Raw genomic sequence first — 22,249 nt, 5'->3', positions numbered from 1 at the left:
CAGAGAAAGTGCCCACTGTTGTCATTAAAAATACAAGTCAACAATCACCCTACAAACAAGGAACTGAAATTACTGGCCAAGCACAACACATTTTCTGGCACAGTGTACTCATTTGTTTGCTCCAAACAAGAAGAGCCATTTTGCTACTGAAAAACATCTGCCTTGTGTTTTATTTATACACACACATTTCCCAAGGTATCTGAGGCACGGAGCCCACGGACAGGTGTGTTCTCAAAGAGGGAAGTGCACAGACAGCTCAGATGGCTCAACATCCACCAGGACCTGCCAAGGCCTCTCTCAGATTGTTCACACTTACTGCACAGTGCCAGCACAGAGATGACAGGACTCTAGAAGCCATCCCCTCTGGAGAGGATGCACAACATAGCTGAAAGTTGTAAGATGGCAGAAGAATGAGGAAACTCTTGGCACTGCTACAGCAGCAAGTCAGAGACTGCCAGGGCACCCTCCTCCTGCAAGGACTGCACTCTGTGTGTGTGTGTGCACTGAGACACATCTTAAAATCAACCAGGATATCCTGAAGACCAGCAAAAGGACAGGCCCAAGGAGTAGAGCAGAATGGTGTTCAGCAAAACACAAAGCAATATCTTCCTTAAATATATGTGAACACTAAAATAATCTCTCTGGTCTATAAATTGTCCAAGTGGTTTAAAATAAGTGACAAGGCTGCCAGCAATAGGTGCTGAACCATACCTGATGCACAGCACTGAATCCTGCAGAATTTGTCAGGCCGTTGGCTCCCTGGTAAATCCCTGTAGTGCCTGAGGGAAAGAGTATCAGAGCCATGAGATACACCAGCAAGCAAAGTAACAGGGTGTGTTAATTCAAGTAATTTCCAACAGGAAGTAAAGTACCAACTCACTACAAAAAAAGTATGGCACAAATCTGAGGCTGTAAAAACTTTGGGCTGTTACTGGGGTTTACTGACTGAAAGGCATTCATTACATGCACTAAAACATTGATTATTGGGCTGGGAAACACAGCTGGAACACAAGGATTCAGCCCAGATTTAAAATTCAGTTACTTCTTTTTACAATAACTAATGGAATAGTATTTTTATCTTCTCCTCCTGTAAGAAAACCCCTCAGATTACATATACAACATCCCACATGTGCTGTTTTATGCATGGGTATCCTGGCATCTGTCCTAATTGATCAGGTACCCAGGAGTTTTCAGAAGAAAAATCTGTTCCCTGGTGTTGCTACTCCCAATGTGAGGACAATATTGCTGAGATTTCTGTGACAGCAAGGAGCAAAGCTATTTCTTCATGCTGGGATATCAGGAAGAGAAAGGATGGACATGGTTCTGTCCCAAGCAAAGCAGTTGATGTTCAGCCAGGCTCCCTCAGCTATAGGAAGTACCACCACAAAGATTTTGTTTGGAGAAGTAAATGTTCAGGTAAGATCTACAGGAATGATCTGTCTTTGCCTCCCATCAGGCCAGAGGTAGCAGAGCCATAAGCTCTCCTCCCCTCTCGAGTTCTAGCCTTGATTTAACCTCACTCTATGCTGGTTTTGATTTCAGTGTTTTTGTTTCACAGTGTGTCAGAGAGGTATGCTTTTGCTGCTGCCTGGCTGCACTGGGCTCATCTTGGCTTCATTCTGTCACCTCAATGTACCACCAGACCAAGCCCTAATCAGACCTTTGGCCTTTTATTCTCACCTGGCTTCTCACCATGTGAATGACTTTGAGCAGTGCTGTTTTAACCACATGACACTCTGCACGTCTTGATGTGGCAGCCATCCTCCGAAGTTCCACTTGCTTGTTTTTATTTTAGGACACCAGATTAGCTGGGGAATGGACAGCTGAACAAACTCCACTTTGCCAAGTGCAGCTACAAAGCACATGCACTGAGAAATAAATTTCAAGCCAAAAAGAAACAAGACAGAGGACTCTGCCCTCCTGAACTAATTTGTTGCCGCATGTGGTCTTTAAAAATAAGATAGCAGAGAGGAAGAAAACAGAGTGCAGGTGACTGCCAGGTACCTGGAGGCCTGGGTCTCCCCAAGGCCCAGAATGTGCTGGCTGGGAGCTGAGCCAGTGCAGGTGGGCTTGGTGATGCCTTGTCCTGGCATTCCTGCCTTGGAGGCAGCTCTGGGTGGATCAGTGGCCAATCCCTCCTGCTTCCCACATGGGGAGACTGCCCAGAGCAGCATCCCAAAGACAGCAACACATCCAGCTCCTGGCATTTCCCCACTTCCCACCTGTGACAGGCTTCTGCAGGTTTTCCAAGAGTCACAGGTATGCAGCAGTATGAATATTCCTGTGGTAGCAGCATTTCTCACCACTCTGAAGGAGAGTAATAGAGCCCCAGTGCTTACAGGCAAAAACAACTTCCACAGAAGACAAAACAGCTCTTGTACACCAGAGCTCGAAACAATACAGGGGGGAATTTTTGATTTTCCTAAACTGTCATTTAGAAACAATCCATCATCCTTTATTAAAGCTGTCAAGAGGGGGATGAGTTACCTCGAGGGACTCACGCTTTATGTGTAAATTGTGATGAGAACATGTTTATTGCTGTGCTACCTGCACATGATACTGTAGCTTCCTGGTTTCCAAACAGTCAGAGAGTGAGGAAAAGGAGGGACTCACACAGCTGGATTAAAGAATTTACTCAGAACTTACTCAGAGCTTTGTACCAGCTGTGAGGAGTGAGTCCATGCACACAGAGGTAAGTGAGCAGGGAGAAGAGGGCAGGAATGTGGGGATGAGAGGATGGGGAATGACTCCACAGCTTCCCACAGTGCCCTGTGACTGGACCCAGTGGGGTGGACTTTACACTGGGCTTTTGTACAATATATTTTTGCCACTTTGGCTGAGCTACCAAGTTCAGGAGTCCCTACAGGCCAGTGCAGGCTGGCTCCCACTGCCCAGGGGATTTTCCAAAGGAAGGACAGACTTTTTTCCCACATACTTAAATATTTGTGGAAGTGCTGAAGACTGCTATTCCCTATAAACTGAAGTTCAACCTGGCAACTCTTGATTTTTCTCTTCTTCTGGCTCCCATCATTGTATCCTGGCCAAGGAGGACTACCATCTCAGCACTCTTTGTCTAACTAAGATCAAACACAACCCTTTTCCTTGCCCTCCAGCAGTGCATTCAGAGATTTGAATGCCCTCCCTGCAGTACACCTTGAGAGCTGCTAAGCTCAGGATGTCTTGGCAGCTCAGTGTTAAAGCAGAATAATTACAGATAAGGACACTGGGGACAACCAAAGTCAGTGAACACTTGGAATTTCTTCCCAGCTGAACAAGGATGAAAAGAAGGGAGAAAAAAAAAATCAATTATCTGCACGGAAAAGAAAGCTCTTAAATATTCAGGTTCAGCAATATTTGTTTTGGGGACTATTATAGCTCAGACCCTGTTCCACTTCATAGGGCAGACTGGAGAGACCATGTTTTCAATGATGCACCCTCAGTTCAAATGGCAGGAAAACAAACAAGTGCCACAGGCAATGGAGACAGAGATAAACCCTCTCTCTCCATTAACAGAGAATGAGGCCTGCAGGACACAATTTCTGTGAGCAGCCTTGTAGAGTTCAGCAGTTCAGAACACATACCAGAACCAGCCCCAAATGTTTGCTTTTCCTCAGTAAGTTGTTGGTAGGAAATAAACACTTCCACAACAAAATGAATTCTGCCAGGTGCAATTTCAGTTTTGCACCAGTAAATTTTATACTCAAGAAACTGGAAAATTATCAACAGATACTGCAAATTAGCCCTATTTCCCATGTAACCATTTTTCCCCTCAAACACTTTTCCAGGTAATAGCACTTCTTGTAATATTCAGAGAAAGACTGGAATGAAGTTTGAAAGTGGTGCTGTGTGGGAAGGGGCATTTCTAGGAAGCCCCTTGGTAAGCAATGTACATGAATGCCTGCCCCCTCTCATTTCTGCCTATTTCTACAGGACTTTTGCTTTCACATATACGGGTTTTTTTTCCATGGACCTCTGAAGACAACACACACTCAGAACTGAGGCTGGTTTTACATTTGCAATATTGTAGAGGTGGGAGCAAGCGATTTGTTTCCATCTATCTTGGTAGCTCAATGCCAAGTAATTGCATCCAAACTCCCTGCAAATCAGAAACAAGCCTAGGATCTCCCCCTTTGGATCTTCTCCATATGGAATATGGCTCACATCTGTGTTCAATCAAGCCAGTTGCTAAATGTCACAATGCCCTCATTCACAGGTAGCTTAAAGAACATTTAGCTCATAATAAAACAATCTGAACTCTGAAGTGGAACAGCTCTTCAGATGTGTGGTACTGTAAGTGTTCCTGTGAAGTATTTCTATCACAAACACACTCTCATGGAAAGACACCGCATGAAAGGCGTCCAATGCCAGGCAGAGCCAGTGCCATGATTTCCCCTTGATAAGTAGATGTGGCCCTCCTCTATGTGAGTGTCCAAGGGCAACATGTACAGAAAAACTCTTTGTGAGCTGATTAATGTTCTACTCCTGCTCTCAAACAGATGGATTTCATTTGCTATTTTCCCTTCATTCACGTTTTAATTCGAGCGTTCCCAAAAAGCCTATGCCATGGTCAGTGATAATTTCAATGGTGCGTGATCTGGCCTGCAAAAACTTTCATACCAGCTTCTCACCCTCTACATCTGTCTTTCAGTCACTGCAGTATAGGCTGCATTTCTCCCCCTCCTTGCCAGGTAAGAGCAAGTAAAGAAAAGAAAGGAATATTCATGGTTATTTTCAGTGTATTCAGAACTAAGCTCTGGCATTGCTAAAAAAAATAGTAATTTTTTTTTTTTCAGCTTATGAATGCAGAGTATGATACAGGAATCCTGGTGTCTTAGGGAGTGGTGATTATGAAGACAGGATGGGCCTGTGGTGTAGCTCAGATCAAAACCACAGCAAGCTTTGAAAAATCAGGTTTGTGTCCTTGTCTTTCACAGGTCAGAGGGGCCCTGACAACAGGGAGGTGTTCTCCAAGCCTCCTGTACTGCTCAAAAGAGAATAAGCTGCTCTATTTAGAAGAACAGATGGTTTGCACTTCCAACATTCAATGAAATACCCAATAGTCAGAGGAGGAGATGGCCAGGTTCAACACAGCTGGACAGTTTTAATGTTTGTCACAGCTCTCTGGGCAGCCAGCAGCAACTGGGAGCCCAGGAACACTGAAAAGATGCAACACTGAGGGTGGCTACCATGGGCATTTCTGAGTATCTTTGTGTCATGATTTAACTCCCAAAAAACAGAATGAGGAAGCTCAGACCTAAGCATTTCCTCTAACTCAGATGAAATGCACAATGGTTCCACAGAGAGTTCTCTCAAAGGATTTAGGACCATTTAGGACTAATAAAATCAATGCCTGCAGGGGTCAGCTGAATTGCATGGTATTTTACAAGCCTGCATACAATGGCCTGTGCACTCTGACATCACCAGGCTGTTTTCCTGCAGGAAGCACTGCAGGGAAGTGGTACAAGGCCCCCGTCCTCCTCCCTGCACAGTGTGCTTTACTCTGTGCTATGAACAACATCTGCCTGAAGACTTCCATGGTCATTCAGAGAGGTTCTTTGCAGTGCTTTAGCTCTCTGACAAGCTAATGTTTCCTGCAGTAAATACTGCCTTCTCCAAGCTGCTACACTTTTAGTGAGAGGTCAAGCACTCATCAAAATTACCTCCCACCAGCTATACTCTAGTGCCTTGTAAGGTTCCAAATCCTACAACATCTGCCTGCATTTACTGGGCAAAAAGACTCATAAAACCTTGCATGGTTGTCAGCTGTGGAGGCATTTCAAGACTGTCCGACCTGTTAAAGGAGAAGAAAAACTCAACCCATATGTACTTTGCAGCAGATTGCTCAACTGTTTGCCATTAGGTGTAATGAACCCTTGCCCAAAAAGTCTTGTATTTCTGTCTGGAAGGGCTCAGTGCAGGGAAGAGCACACTGCATTAACCTAGATGTAAAGTATTATTCTACAATGCTACACCACTTGACAGCAGCAGTGTCTGGTAAAGGACATTGCTCCCAAAAGCATATGAACACCTCCTGCAGATGATACTCCCAGATACAAAACCCATTCTAACTAAATCCATTTGTCTCCCACCACAATCCCATGCAGTCCTGTCAGCCTGACCAGGTGTTTGAGGGCACTCTGCATGGTGATATAAAGCACATTTCACAGTTCAGCTTTTCTGAGTCGAAGCTCTTCCCCTGCTCCTGGGAGTACTCAACCCACAGAGCTTCAAAGAGCTTTAATAAGTGATGACCAAAGCAGCTTTAAGAGCCTGGCTTTTACCATCCTTTTGAGCTTGGTCATCTGTATAGCTCAATCCAGATCAACAGTAGTGCTGAAAGTGCTGGGATGGTTTACAGTTACTCTCAGGATTTGAACCATGGGAAAGCAGTTAGATTTTACTGTACTCTGAGAAAGTGTTCTTAACCACTTCTATCTAGCAATGCCACAGCTATAGAAGGAAATCACACTGGTCTGTCTTGAAAAACAAATCATAAGGAAATGTTTTGGGCCAAAAAGGGAACATCCTTACAGCAAGGATATAGACTGTTTCTATGTAATACCTTGTTGAAAAAAACAACCAGCAAAACTGACTTTATTCGGGTGACTCCATGGGCACCAAAGAATAGATTCTCCCAGCTGCAGTTTCATCCTGGACACAATCCTTCACTGATGGATGACAAGACATGATAAAGGAAATCTGGATTTGCCACCTCCTATGCTAATTAGTGTCCATGAAGCTCCAGTTCCCAGGTCAGCAGTCAAATCTGAATAGCCTGAATAGTCAAATCTATCTGTCATCCCACTGGGGATAAAACCTTGCCCTGTCAGCACAGCTATTATCTAGCAATTCTCTTCCTCTTGAGCAAAGTAAATCTCCAAATACCAGTGGAAAAGAGGGAGCTGGTCAGCACATCTCCACTCTCTCACCCATTATTAGGATCCTTGTAAGTCTCAACTGAGTACTCTAGATCCAGGCATTGGTCTTGAGGCTTTTCCAGCCTCCTTGCACTGCTTCAGTACTGCAGGGGCTCCAGGAGAACAGCCACAACAGAGAAAGATGTAAGAAACTTGACAACAGTAGAGTGATCTTTGTCCTGGTAATGACTTGTCAGCATCAATAAATCTGCCAGTTAGAGACTTTCTAAGTCAAATTGTCATCCTCCTCTTTTTATCTGTGATAACTCAATGGGCCCCTCTTCAGAGAGTACAGGTATTCCCACAGTTCCAGAGGTCACAGTGCTGCAGTGCAGAAATGTCAGTGTTTAAACCCTGCCAATATAAACAGAAGAGCTATCCAAATTACATATAAAAAGGCTCATGCAAGAGTGTTATCCACTGCCAGCAGAGCAGTTCAGAAACTCCTGAGCTGCACAGCCTGTGCTGACTCAAGCAGGGTCAGGCTGAACTTCCCCACAAACATCATCCCTGTGTCCCATCCATTGGCTGAATTCTGTTTTTTCCACCACAGCATTACCTCAAACAGTGCTTGGAGATGAGATACAACAAAAGCAGTACCAGTACTGCACAGCATCATGAATCTGATATTTCCTAACCTTCAAATGCTTGACTATGCAGGTATGAAGTTTCTTGATACAGATTTTTAGATGTAACTTTACACTAGCTCTTCTATTGCCTTCTAGATATTTTCAAAATCAGTAGGTAAACTGCATCAATTATTCAGTGCAGCTTCCATAACATTTTAGCATATTCTTTGCCAATTGCACTGTAAGCTGAATAATCAAGGCCAAGTTCATGATTTCCCAAGCTGCTACCATCATGTTTTTGGATTTTTTTTAAATCCTACAGAAGCAATGAAAATAAAATCCACAAAGAGAAGTCTCTGTGACATCCAAACATCTCTGTTTTCTGTGTTGATTTTGCTCATTAATCCACATTTTGAGATTTCTATCTGACTTCCACCAATGCTCCCAAGACAGTCAAGCAGCATGTTAGGGAAATGTCACTTCCTTCTTCTCTGTAGATTCCCCCTTTCTCACCACACAAACTTTTCTCTGTATTTTCCTTTACTACTGCCCCTACCTTACTGCTTCTCTCTGATTCATGACTGCCACAGCTGCTCCCATCTCCCTACTGCCACCTCTGCAAGCCTGATGCCAAAGTCACACAAAACTCTCAAGGAGACACAAAACACCTCCAAAATAAAAGCTCTGCCTCAGAGAAGATTCCTGTTTTGACTGTACCAGTTAATATTTAATTTCCATTAAATGGCAAGAGGTAGAGCAGAGCTTTCCCCTTGGGTAGCAGTAGCACAGATCCTTGCAGCCTACAGTGCATCACTGTCAACACCTTTGCCTCTCCCACGGACTTCCCTCTCCTGGAAGTCAGCTCGTTTTAAAACAAAGTAAATGGAGCACAGTCAGCCCCTGGTGTTTAAAAATCTTTGAAAGGGAGACTGTGCTGTTATTCTGAGGAACCTTGTATTTACACTGCAAAAAGTGAGGTCTGACCCCTCCTGAAGAGAGGCCCTTCCCTGCTGAACCCACCACGGAGTGGAGCACAACTTTACTGCCACGCTTTGAGACTGCAATTAATGCAAACCAGCTGTGAAGCAGAAGCTTTTGAAAAAGGCTGCTCCTTTTCTACTGAGGTTTTCATTTTATCAATCTAGGGCATCTGAGTGACAGTTTGCTGAGAACATGCTCTCACTTTCTTTCCTTTAGTTTTGGGACTTCACATGGATTCATGATCTGGATGCCAAAGTGTGATCCATATTTCTCAGGTGTAGATTGAAATTTCATCACTATTTTCATCACCAAGTACTTCAAGAATCGAGTTTAAAACTAAACATGGACTTCCTTTGCAAAATTCATGCAGGCAGAGGTAACTGTTCACACCAAATTGGTATTTATGACCTCGTATTGAATTTTTAACACACAAGTTGGCACATAATTGCAAGAAATTATGGCATCTCTTGGAAAAAAATTTGTCTAGATTATCCAGGTATCAACAAGGGTCAAAATGTTTTCAGCATAAGATAACATTTTAATTGATTAATTATTCAGATTTTACTTGTTCTCAGGCCAGGAGAACAATTCATAACAAAATCATTCCACAAACATAAGAAATAGATATATAATTAATCCATTTTAAATCAGTGTTGCACAAAATAAATGCTAATTTCTATTCATTCACTACTTCACAGCTCATCAGAAGGGCTCTGCAAAGAAAACAAATGTTCAGCAGTAGCAAAGAATTTCACTGCATAGGTCTTTGGTCCCAAATTTATGTCTGTCCCAAGCTCAACAATGTTCTGCAATTCCTTGGCAAAGGAAAGTTATCCTTGTTACATAACTGATTTTTCCTTTGTAATGTAAAAAGTATTTTGTGGGTAGATAGATTTGGATATTAAAAAACCCCAAAAAAGCAGTCAAATCTTTTCCTGCCCAACAACAGCATCCACAGTGGTCTTTGGCCACAGTTTTAACTGTTGTGCAACTTCATAGTTGCATGCCAGCTGTCATTTCAGCAATTATAACTGAAGAACAAGGCATTGTCTAGGAATTAATGACAAGCTGAGAAGAGATGGCCTAATGTGCAATCAAGGGGTAGCACATGCTCTTGCAACCACAGGAAATGCTCTATAAGCTGGCTGTTACTGCACTCTCTGCAGAGCTGATGGGTTTCTGGGCTAGCTAATGTGCTGGCAGGATTTTCTCTTTGTATTTTACATAGCTCACTAAATGCTAAGTTTCTTATATTCCAAAGATTTCTCCCCCACCCTCAGCAAGAAGCAGTTTCCTCAGCTGCCAGTTAAGACATTAAATTTTGGGGGGCAGAACTGGAAGATAATCTTTGTGTCTCATGTTCAATTTCTATCTTTGAATAATAATCATTTTACCAGAATTCTGAGCAAATCACTGAACGGCTAAATTGTCAGAAAATGTAAACTTAGAAAAATGTGTAAAAAAAGCAAAAATATATTTCTAACATCAAGCCCAGGGTGTTTGGTGATTTGGTGCTGTAATTGAACACTTACATGAGGATTGATTAAGAAATGAAATGGACCTTGAGGAAACATTTCTTTCCCAGCATGACAAATTTACCACTTTAAAGGCAAAAATCTAATGCAAGCTGTTACCTCCTCTCCAGATTCAAGACTCTAAAAGTGAGTGCCATCCCCAGACTGTCCACATGCATATTTCAGATGTCTTCATTACGAAACAAGTAATTTTCTAAATGCAATAATGACATGGAACAACCCTGTACACAGCACAGGTTAAAAAGAAAAAGAAGAGAGGAAAAAAAGTCACTCCTTCAGAGCAAGTATGTGAATACCAAATTTCAGTCTGAATGTTACTTGAAGCCTGATGATATCCACTGTTACTTGGCAATTAAAATCTTTATTTCAATCCATGGGACCTTTGCAATATGGTTTTGTGTCATTTTTATGAGCTATGGAACTTGCTAATCTCATCTTCTATATTTGTATGTATGTGTGACACATTGCACTAGCTATTTGGCTAACAAACTCTTCCACAATTAATTTAGTTTCATGCTAGGGAAGCATGAAAATAGATTTCCCCTTCTAGCTGGCTGTAAAATAGCTCTTTTTCTTTACTACTTACTGACCAAAAGGATGTTATAACTTCATTCTCACTCTTTAGTGGATCCTGTTCTCGCTCAAGAACCGGGATACAATTGACAGCTGGAGATCAGGATGAAAAGCTGACTGCTGCCCCTTTACACCCGCATCACCTGTGTTTGTACTGCAAACAAACAGACCTGAACAGGGACAGAATCTGGCTTCAGAGGGCCCATTTACTGCTCACAGCCTCCCAGGCATCCCAGCCTGCCAGTGCTGCTGCCAGACAAACACCAGAGGGAACAAACCAGCCCCAACCACGCTGGCACTTACCGAAGGACAGCATCTGTCCTACAGCCCTGTGAGACAAAAATTTGTCACCCAAGAGGTTGCCTATTCCTTGGTGAGTGGTGTAACACTTACAGTGGGCATTTATTTGCTGCTGTAACTCATATCTGAGGGGACAGTGAGGAGAAATCACAATCTGAACAATCTGACCACCCACCCTCACCTACAGATGAGATCCCAGCTCTGGGAGCTGGTCCTCAGTGGAGGCAAACAATACAAACTTATTTCACTTATGTACCTGAGCTATTAACACTACAATACTTGCAGAGAATGGCTTAAAAAAGAATTTTTTCCCTTGTACTTTATAATAGAGAACTGAGCAGCCTTTGGAGGTACCTTTTCTTGCTGAGCCCCTGACCATCACCCTCTTCACGATCCCTCTTCCCACATGATGCAAAAAGCATTTTGTCCTTGAACTGGGAGTTAGAAGCTTGACTCTTAAAGCCCCCCTGAACTTTTTAATAAAAATATATCAATAAAAGTTTGCCCTTTTCAGCTGGTCTAGCCCATCAGCAGCAAAGTCCCAGTGGCCCTGGAGCTGGGTGGCACAGGCAGCGATCACCTCCCCACCCCCAAGTGCTGAGGCGTGGGAAAGCCCTGAGCCCACATTCCTCAGCAGCACTCAGCACAGGAAGGCTCCTGGCTCCTCACTCAAACCTTTCACTAGCACTCAGCAAGGTAAATAAACCATACAGTCAGGGAGCTTCAGACTGCTCCTCTCACAAGCCAGCAGAGGAAGGGTGGAAATATTTGTTTACAGGAAGACACATTTACTCCTGCTCCCTGTGCCTTGAAGAAAGCACCTGCCACTTGCAGAAACTGTTTTCTTTTGCGTTAAAGGCTTACTGAGCTGGCTGAAACGATCTTCCTGGAATAAATATCTGAAAAGAAGTGATTTTACCTAATAGCTCAGTATGGCTCTAGGGCACGTTCATGCTCACACACAGAGCTCTCCTCAGCCTGTCTCGGTACAACTCATGGCTGCGCCACTGCTGCTTGCAAGTGTAATTTTCAAGTGCTGATACACAAAATTTGCTTGTCTAAACCTCTTGACAATGGAGACACCTTAAAAACCTCAGTCCTAATAAAGTCAAGAGTCTGCCTTCTCAAAAGAGCACACGTGGAAGTAGGACAGGTGAAACCTGTACAAGTCCAAGTGACCAAAAACCCCAAACCCACATGCTTCCTTTTTATTTTTTTTTTTTGTTTGGTTGCCAAATCCAACACAGGTGTCTTCAGCATGCACTATGAGGTATTCAAGCCTCAAAAACCACCTTAGTGTTAGACATAACATGCTCTAAGAAAACCAGCAGGTGAAGTCTCAGACACGGGTCAACTCTTAGTCTTCAGCTTTCTTAGATAATAGCTGGAATAAAATGGATTTTACCTTGTTTTCTCTGTTTTCAGAACTGTTTAGGATTTTAGTTGGTCTCAGACTTAAAATAAAAGTGGATGGGTATGTCCACCTTTCACTTTCAGGATTGAGAAGAATTAAGAGAATTAAAAGACAGTTTTGTAAGGGGAACAGGTAAGTATAATGTCACAAAAGGGCCTTTTGCATAAAACCCTCAACAATATCAAAAAGCAAAGTGATCTCTCTCCCCTTCAACAGCTTCTATAAGACTTTGGGAAACTCATGCAATTCCTCTTTGGTTTTCCAACCCTTGGAAAATCTCAGAGGGATGGACAAAGCCAACACAGAGCTTTATCCTCGTGTGCATTCGTCTCTCCTCAAGCAGAGTCACATTCATTTTTCTCAGTATTAAAGTATCAGGCTGTTAAAAAATACTAGCAGGGAGATTATGCAGCAGTTTAAGCATAGAGCAGTTTGTTCAGGTCAGCATAAGGCAGAAGGAAGCATAATGCTGACAGGACTGTTTGCATGAAGTGTAAAACCACCTTTGTTTGGCTTCCATCAGAAAGCAGGAACTCACACCAACACAACAATCCCAGGTATGCAATCACAGAACTAATTAAGAAAAAGAAAACATAGTTTCTGCAGAAAGACAAAGCTTATATTGATCACAGGTGACATTCTGTTAGGACATAACCCTGTTAAATCCAGTCCCTCAGCCAGAAATCAATGCCTTGATGAGCAAAACAGATCAAGCAGCGACTTACCCCCTTCCCTGTGCTGACTGCCCGCACCTACAAGCTTTCCACAGCACTGGCAGGAGGAGAATTGGTCCAGCACGGGGCTGTGGGTGGCCCAGGTGACCCTGATCACTCACCGTGCATCTGGTAGGTGTAGGGCGCCTGCCCCGCCGCGGGCGCGCTGAAGCTGGAGCCGTAGCTGAGAAAGCCGCTCTGCCCTGGAGAGTGGCTCAGGCTGTCCTCTGTCTTAATGCCTTTGGGGAGCCAAGAGCAAAACGTGAGTGCTTGTCACATACAGAGGTACAAAAGGCAAGTGCAGGAATGAACGATTTCTCAGCTGGATTTTAACCTAACAAACTCTCCTTTTTCACACTTTCTTTCACACGCATATGTAACATCCACATATATATATCTTACATATATCCACATATATATATATATTATATGTATATATGTAGATGTGACAGCCTGGTCAGAGAGTGAGAAAACTAGGTAAGTTTTCCCAGAACTGACTTGTGAGACTTTGGGGAGTTGAAGATAAACAATGATAACTTATTTTTATAAACAACCTGCAGGTGTTGTTTTCCTACTCTCTGTTTTCCTGTTTTTCTCAAAGATTGTTTATAAGAAAAGCATTTTGTTAATTAGCCAATCAGGTGAAATGTATTGATTAATTGACCAATCTAGTCTGTCTGTATCAGAACAGTGTATAAAAGAGAAAATTTCAAAGTCAAGTGAGCTACTGTGCAAACCAGCCTTCTGGTAAGTCTCTGTCGATTCTACTCAACAGTAACATATATATATCTATATATATGTGTGTATATCTATATATCTATATATAGATATATATATCTATAAATAGACATATATATGTGTGTGTGTGTGTGTGTTTAATTACTTGCATTACCCAAACAGGTCTCCTAACAGCCAAACAAATGCATCACAAATTTATTTCTGATTTATTAATTTATTTGAGTCAGCTACATCCTGTATCCACAACCAAATCCACTTTTGCTAACATGGGTAAACAACCATGAATAATACTGTTCTCAAAAGCAATTTATGAACATATAGTTTTGTTATAGAATTGAAGAAATTCACTGACACATAAACTTCCTGAAGAGTTATCAGATGCAAGCAATGATTAACAATAGAACAGGACCTTCAGCAAAATAACCTCAAGATTTCTGTTCTCAAAAGAGTTATTTTTTACTTGCATTGTATTTCCAGCTTTGGTATCAAAACATTTATTGGCAAGTCCTACAGGAGGGTTATCATCTACTCAGTTGGATATAACATACAGTTCAGGAACAATAGGTAAGCCCTGAAGCCACAAAAATCTTTTCATTTCTAAAACCAGGCAATTAAACTGACAATTTACAGAGGAACAGCAGTAGTTGAATTAAACATTGCAAGATGAAACCCTTGCTGGTAATGAAAGGAGTTGATATTTTATTCTGAGATGCTGCTGAGATTGTAAGCTGTATTATTAAAATAAACAGCCAAAGGTGCAACATATTATGAATCCTTTGGGTGTGATCCTTCCCTCGTTTGCATCCTATTTGCACAACAAAAGATGGTCACTGGACACTCCTTGGGTGCAGGGATTAAACAAAGACCCTGCTGATGTTTGGGCATTGGATTTACACACTTTCCATGCTGTTGTCATCTTTTAGCACTTGTAGACAAACTTGTAGACAAGTTGAATTCAGGTGCCTTACCCCAAGCATGCTCATTTCTAGCTTAACAAGAAGCAGCAAGTCTGTGCTTGCTCAGGTTTGGAATAAGCTCTCCCAGATAAAGTTTTCTCTAATAAAAATCACTTATTATAGCTTTAGGTGAGAAGAACTGCAATGCAGTTTGAGCACAAGCTCATAACAAGATGACTGTGAAAGGCAAGAAGTTTATTTGGGCAGTGGGGGGACAAGTGCTGGTGCAAGTGTGGGGTTTCATCACTGCTGGGGAAGAGAAGCATGTGCAGAGAAGCCCCTCTTCCCAACACCCCGTGCTTTTCTATTCCATCAGCACTCCACAGGCCACCATTCAACCTGCCCACCCCAGTTACAATTAATCTTCAGCAAATGGGCCTCTTTGGAAGCCTAAAAATTGTTGTCAGACAGCAAAATACCTTAGCACCAAATTAATTTCCACATAATGTTCTGTTTTGTCTAGGAACTGGCCGAGTTTTATTTTTTGTGCCTAAAAACAATAGTGCTTCATTGTTCTTGGTTGTCAGCCAGGTGGAGTTTTTCATATGCTGAGCTGAGTATCTTAGAGAGGGTATACAGGCTGGGGGAGGGAAATCACTGCTCAAGGATGCTAAGAGGTCACCCACAGGATTTATAAGCAGCATATGGGCCTGACACATGTATGCCCTAAAGCCTCTAGGCAGTAGCAAATGGCTCTGCTTTCACCTGCTCTAACAGGACAACTGTTCAGAGTTTTCCTTGGAAGTCAGCCAGCTGATGCAAACACAAATAGCTCCAAGAAAGGGTCTCAAAACAGTCCTCTCATCATCCTGGTAGAGCTTTGGCTCTGCCAAGGCCACTACCCCAGCCTTCCAGAGTGCTGCACTAAATTTCCCTTCAGTAAAAGCTTTGTCTGTATAAAAACTTCTGGTTGTGAAGAGATACTGTATTTGCCAAGTAAACAAAGGTGTTAAGGAGCACAAGAGAAAACAGGAGAGGAAACAAAACTGTGAAGCCATTTTAATGGTGCAAGACAGCCCTCATGGGACTAGCCAGAAGCAGGAAGCTCAAAGCTTTCTGTTAAAGAGCTGTACCTAAACGCGAGCAGCATCTCTTTGGCCTTTAGGAGTGGAAAGGAATTTCAGCTTCCTCAAGAGCTCAGTATTTCCATGCAGAGCTTGAGGACACTTAAGGCTTGGTTTAGCAGGCATTCCTCTGTCAGGAGTGCTGGTTTAATTAGCTCCCTGTGCGAATCCCCCAGCTGCTCCTGCCCAGCACTGTCTCCCCACAGCTGTTGGCAAGGCTGTGCAGAAAAGCAGGGAACAAAGCTGACTGGGGTTAGAAATGTTGACTGCACATATAGCCAGTAAGTGCCCATTTAAACACAAACTGTCTTCCAAAACCAAGGTACTTTGTAACATCTCACCCATGCCTCATTCTGCTCTGCATTTTGGCTCTTGTGTAGTAATATACACTGAATTTTTCTCAAAGTAGCTGTGTTATTGAAACCTTAAGAAGACTCAAGGATGGCAAAGTGTAGTTTCCATAAATATCATATTTACTGTACTTTGTCTTGACAGTGAATCATGGGAACACTCACAAGCTATTGCTCTTAAGTGGCACATCCTACTGAACCTGAATTTCTCATAATCTACTACTGACTAGCTCCAAACTTACCTAGTTTGCAAAAACATAACCCACGGTTTGACAAGCTGATAAGTTTAAAGCTGATACAGTTCAAAGGAAACCCAACACTTTTAAAGTCAGACTTTCCTCTAAGCCTAAGAAGACAACGTTGCTGAGACACAAATGACACTTCCGTCTAAAACGTAAAGACTCCAAACCAATTTTGCCAGCAGCAGGAGGACGATGCCCTCGCAGGACTCTGGGGTACTCACTGTAGGAGGGGATTCCGTAGGGCTGCCCCGGGGGGGGATAGGCAGTGTAGGCAGCAGCCTGCTGGATTCCCGTGCTGTACTGAGCCTGTCCATAGGCTGCCATCGTGGGGAAGGACGGGACTGCCACTATATGGGGATAATGTCTATTCAGAACAAGAAAACAGAAGGGTTTAAGGCAATAGCTACTGCACACGATCTTCTAGAGCACAAGCAGAACAGTTCCAGACATCTTGCTAAAATAACGTTCAACACAGGATGCTGAATATGTTGGGAGCTTGGAACTGAGTGGACTGAAGCAGAAGTTTGTTTTATGAACTATCAGATTAAGCCACCTAAATGCATGGTGACTTTAAGGCAGTGGAAAATACATGCAAGTTAAAAAAATAAAATCAACACCGATTTTTCATGTTTCATTTTAAGTTTGCCGAGCAAGTGAGTGAGATGGGAAACCTCAGACATTTTGACACATCCCCTCTGTGGTCACTCATAAACACAACAGTATTCAAACTGATAAGGTTTGGATACCCAGGGGTTCAAAAGCACAGTTCACAGTACCTCAAACCTTATTTCACTCCATATCCAAGAAGATTAAGAAACAGCTACTTCCCTGTGCCAGAGGCATGTGGGGGAACAGGTGGATGGGCTCAGGGCAGGTGTTTTTTAAGGTGACAGAAATCTGCACAAAATGGCTGTTCAGCAAAACAGGGATTTTAAATTACAGCACTTGGCACGAGAACTCACTTTGTGGTGTACAGATGGAGAGGACACTGCGGTGCTGCTTTGCTGCTGCCTGGAAAACAAAATTAAAGGGTCTTAGATTTTCATTGTGTTCTGTTCTGTGGCCAAGCTGATACAATTGGTTTTACCACTGCTGGTTTGAGAAAAATATACAGGAATCAAAAGACTTTTTATTTTTTGGTTAATAGTCCCAAACTGAGGTAGGTAAGAAAGATATCCTCTGCTTAACAACAAATACAGATTTAGTTTATAATTGAGGGTGATACCAGTTGATTGAACTACCAGATTCTTCTTCTCCTGGGACTGATATCAGTCGTGAAGCTGGGCTTTGAAGCAATGACTCACATGCTAAAGGCTATATAAGCCAATACTATGATTGCTGAAGTGATTTAAGATCACTGCACATTTTGATCTCTAGCTTTTTTTGGTACTCTTCTAGGCCATGACTCACTTTCTTTAATGTCCATTAAAATATATCAAAGAATAGTAAATATTAAAAATACAACATCATAAATCTTCTTAATTTGAATTTTTTTTGAGTTAACTATAGCATACCTTATTGAACTACCAGCAATCAAAAAATTACATCAGTAGAAAACCTATCATACAAGTTATATGTGCAAGATGCCTTCTAATGAACCAAACCAATTGTGTGCTGTAACACTACCAAAGCAAAATGTGCCACCAGCTTTATTCAGAGATAAATTTATATTTACCAAATTAAAAACTAAAAAACCAAAACCAACCAACCAAGCTAAATTAAAACCTGCAACTTGTACTGAAAATGTCACACCAAAATACCACCATGTACATTTTGCAGGTTGCCTCCAAAGTGCCATCCAAACTTTGCTCCTCGGCTCCAGGCTGGAGCTGTCATTAATTCAGCACTACAAATGCCAAAAAACTCTCACAATCATCAATAATGACAAGCCACACCTGATTCAGCCTCTGTGTCTCCTGGCTGCATCAATGCACACACCAGGCTCACTGCACATGGCTTCTCCACCCACCCTCAGTGACCAAACCAGCACAACTTCCTTTGTTCAGACACTGGTCAGCTGGCAAATGAAACATTTAAACCATTTTTCATTTAATGAAATATGCAAGCACATATAAAGTCTAAATGCATGCAAACAGTCCTATGGTTTTGGGTAACTTGTGCTGTAAACATGGACAGAATGACCAAAAAGATCCAGCGAGCTCACATCTGAAATGTCTGTTCGTCCTGATTTAGATCTCTCTTGAAATTGTTCTTTCACACACAACCCTTTTTCCTAACATTTTACATGGCTTGATTATTTTACACTACAACACGGAGATTACACCAAACTATTTAAAAAAGCACTGCCATTTCATCTGGTAACTTTTTAGACTAAATTTCAATAAAAATTGCATCATCATGAGTTCTTACTAAAAATATGAATTACTAGGTATCATTGTTTTTTTTAGAATGTCAATTTATATAATTAATGGTGAAAGCTCTACATGCCTAATCACTAACAGGATCACCTTAATCACTGACAGAAACAAAACCAGAAAGACTCTTTCTTCAAACCCCTGCAGCCCTCCCACACCTTAGAAAAGTAAAACCCACCTGCAACCCTACATTGCTTTCTGTACCTATAAAATGTGGTACAGTAACCTACTTCCCAAGAAACAGGCAGAGAGGTTTAGTTTAAAATACTGACAAAGGTCAGTGTTATAAAAATGCACATATTATTCACAAAGGATATTATACACACGTATCTATTTGCTTATGCATCCACAGAAAAAAGACTGAGTTTAAATCCAAAACTGGGCTTACCTGAGTCACTTTCAAACTCACTATGAAAAATTTGCTTTGACTTACCTGAAAGACAACAGTTCAGAAAATTAGATTTTCAGACTGCGAAAACAAGAACTACACCATTTCTGTCACTCATTACCAAACAGAACTGCACTTAAGAAATAGACATTTTGCAATTCATTTCTTTAATTCTTAATGGCTTTTACATCAAAAAAACAGCAGAACAGTTTGAGCACAAGCTTCATTTCTTTTCTCTTCGAAAAACACCACAGCTTCAAATTTTTGATTTTGGTACAGAGTAAATAAGTTTGCCAAGAATGCCAAGTAGGAGTTTACTGTGTGTGAATATGCAGTATGCTACTGTCACTGACAAGAAAAGGCAAAGTTGATGCTACAGGCAAAATGTGCAAATTATACATTATATATATAATAATTCAATTATATTGAAAATTATATTGATATAACTGCACATCTCATGACAAGCACTCATGAAAACAACAGGCCAGACAGCTACATGGACATCTAAATGAGTAAGTACTATGACTGGACTTGCTAAATTTAATACTTTATGTGTAATACAGAGCATAAATTTGTGTGCATTTATTACATCAAGAGCTCTGTCAGTCTGAGAATTGTCAAACACACAAGTATTTTCCCGTTCTTCAAATTAACCACAACTATTTTCAAGGGGAAGAGCACAATCTTGGTAGCACAGGGGATCATTCTGTAGAAAAAACACCATAATATTTCTGTAAGAAACAAATCAATGTGAACTGTCATTGGCAAAGTGGTGTCCAACAGTAGCTCCTGTGTTGGCTCTTATTTATACCACATAACAAAAAACAGTTCCTGCACCAAGACTTTTACAAAATGATGGACCTAAAAATCATTTCTAGCTCTAATCTTTTCTGCAAACAGGAACATTTAAAAGGATGTTTCCTTTAGGCTGTTATTCCTTCTACTGCTCTTGTAAATAGGCAGTCACGATGGGCGTGACTTAACCATGCAATTCCTAATGCCTGAGCAAACATGCAAACAAAACATCTCCTGGCCTTCTAAGAGCCTCTAAATGAAGGGTTAAACATACGACTAAAACATAATAGCCAGTGCCTTTTCCTACCTCCCCTCTAACAGGAAGGCTGACAGATCCTGACCGCAGCAAACAATAGCTGGGATTGTACTAGCAAGAACTAGTTCAGCTGCATCACTTGCCAATAATTTTTTTAGCAGATTTAACATTCTTCTGTTTCCTTCACTTGAACAGTAGGATGGGGTAAGGGGGTGAAGGAGGAGAGCAGATAAATTTCCATCAGAGCCTCAACCACTGAAAGAATTTGTCCCTGGTACCTGCCAAATGTGAAACTCCAGAGCAGAGGCCAGCAGGGCTGACCATTTGGGGATGGCAGCAGTGGTGTCAGAGCAATGCAAACTGGGGCACAGAGCTGCTTTGGCAGGAGGTTTTCAGGCTGCTCAATACATTTCTGGGTCTGGGAGCCCCCACACCTTAACAGCAGCAGCAGCAGCACAGCCACCAAAGCTCAGGGCTCATGTTCACACCACCACTGGGGCTCCAGCAAAAACTACCAGGTCTACACAAAAGACAGTTTACACCTGCAATTCTTCCAGTGGAACAAAAATCTACACATGCACGTGTGTAAATGCAGGCACCAACTATACACAGATATATAATTACATATTAAATATTTCTGTTCCATTTACATTCAAGCCACTGTGGAACTAAAGGATTCAGCCACAACTGGCGAGTATACAGAAAAAAAAAAACCCTCAAAAATCTCAGCTGCTCACTACACTGTAGAACTAATTGCCAGAAGCAGAGGCCTTGCAGTGGCCAGCTCCCTTTGGTAACATATATTCACATATTTTATGTTAAAGTAGCAAACAGCAAGCAGAAGAGCAGCCTACCTTCTATGTCATCTGGAGCCGTGGTATAAATGTGAGAAAGGTTAAGCTTCAGTCTGTCAGGGCACTCTCTATTTACAGTCAGACTGGGTGATATCACTAGATCTAGCATTTCCTTATACCTGAAGGAAAACAAAGGAAAAATACAATTTATTCATTAATTATGCATGCTTACTAATGATTCAATTTTTTTTCCCTAAGAGTATAAATATTAAAGCTGATTACCTAAACCCAGGCTTCATATAAATTCCACATAATAACATTCACTAAAGTTTTCATCAAAGGGAAATGCTGAATTAAAATGCAGTACTTGCTTCCTTGGAGATTACACCCATCTGATTAATGAGTTCCCTTTCTTCCTGGATTTTGCCATACAAAAACTAAATTCCAGATCTCTCATATGCCATCAAAGCAAGAATACACACAGCAGTGTCCAGTGAGGCTGCAGAACAGACTGTAACAGGCTGAAAATGAAGCTGAGGGCAGTTAAGATCATTATCGAGTCTGACAAGGTAATAAAGTTAGCACTGGTGACAGGATCAGTTTGTCAGGGGACACCCAAACCAGGCACCCCATTACAACGTCCCGGCCATTAGGTGGCAGTGATACAAGGACAGTCCCTCTCACATGAGCAACCTTCCCTGATGCAACCAAAAACTTCAAATGAACGACATCTAGGACTTACATCTCTGAAGAAAAACAGAATTCTTCATGTGTGCACATGACCTACACCACTATGAAACTTACAACCTCTGCATTACCTAAACAGTCCAGAAACAAGGACTAAATCACTATTTCAGACCTTATGTATCAAATCAATAGGTCTATTCCTGAGCACACATTTCCAATTCATGTGATACCTGCAGACCTTTTCAGCCGCTTGCTTCCCTTGGAAGTGATGGATGTTTTGGATGGGTACAAAATCTGTCATTAAGTGCACAGATTTACACACCTATGTTTGCAAGTTTTGGTGAAGACAATGGGGTGAGTACAATGAGGTCTGGCACATTTGATACCTGCACAACTCCTTTTACGCAAGGCAGGTTTCCTTGAAACCTTCACTCCCATCATGTTCTCCCCTTGTTCCCTGTGCAACCAATGCCTGTGTCTAGAACTGAAGAACCCACTGGGCAAGGAAAACCTGGAGCTAAATTTCTCAATTAACTGTCTTTATTTCTTTTTAAATACACAAAATGCAACAGAAACCCATTTGCATTTCCCAAGACTAAACC

The 22,249-nt window shown here is 41.8% G+C and overlaps 1 protein-coding gene and 1 long non-coding RNA gene across 9 annotated transcripts in view; one reads left to right on the top strand and one right to left on the bottom strand.

Annotated features, from left to right (window-relative positions):
* Positions 1 to 22,249, bottom strand: part of EYA2 (EYA transcriptional coactivator and phosphatase 2) — an 89,096-nt gene that overhangs the window by 29,774 nt on the left and 37,073 nt on the right. For 4 of the 6 annotated variants that reach the window (XM_053958974.1, XM_053958972.1, XM_053958976.1 and 1 more), the window contains exons 2-7: positions 21,021 to 21,139; positions 19,116 to 19,160; positions 17,315 to 17,363; positions 16,574 to 16,716; positions 13,125 to 13,241; positions 712 to 779 (exon numbers count right to left, since the gene is read on the bottom strand). In XM_053958974.1, the coding sequence (XP_053814949.1) occupies positions 712 to 779; positions 13,125 to 13,241; positions 16,574 to 16,716; positions 17,315 to 17,363; positions 19,116 to 19,160; positions 21,021 to 21,129 (531 nt within the window). In that variant the 5' untranslated portion in view covers positions 21,130 to 21,139. The remainder of the gene's footprint in view (positions 1 to 711; positions 780 to 13,124; positions 13,242 to 16,573; positions 16,717 to 17,314; positions 17,364 to 19,115; positions 19,161 to 21,020; positions 21,140 to 22,249) is intronic. The other 2 variants (XM_053958973.1, XM_053958978.1) reach the window with 2 other exon arrangements.
* LOC128796925 (uncharacterized) lies at positions 4,257 to 10,343 on the top strand. Of its 3 annotated transcripts, none has more exons than XR_008433935.1 (6): positions 4,257 to 4,290; positions 4,649 to 4,688; positions 4,794 to 4,911; positions 7,471 to 7,577; positions 8,684 to 8,843; positions 10,113 to 10,343. It is a non-coding gene; the product is annotated as an uncharacterized LOC128796925 (long non-coding RNA). The 3 variants fall into 3 exon arrangements; XR_008433936.1 differs by lacking the exon at positions 4,257 to 4,290 and adding an exon at positions 4,320 to 4,421; XR_008433934.1 differs by lacking the exon at positions 4,257 to 4,290 and adding an exon at positions 4,448 to 4,566.

The sequence above is a fragment of the Vidua chalybeata genome, chromosome 17 (assembly GCF_026979565.1).
Source record: "Vidua chalybeata isolate OUT-0048 chromosome 17, bVidCha1 merged haplotype, whole genome shotgun sequence".
NCBI lineage: Eukaryota > Metazoa > Chordata > Aves > Passeriformes > Viduidae > Vidua > Vidua chalybeata.
The sequence above is the reverse complement of the archived record's forward strand: the minus strand, read 5'-3'. Positions and strand labels throughout refer to the sequence as shown.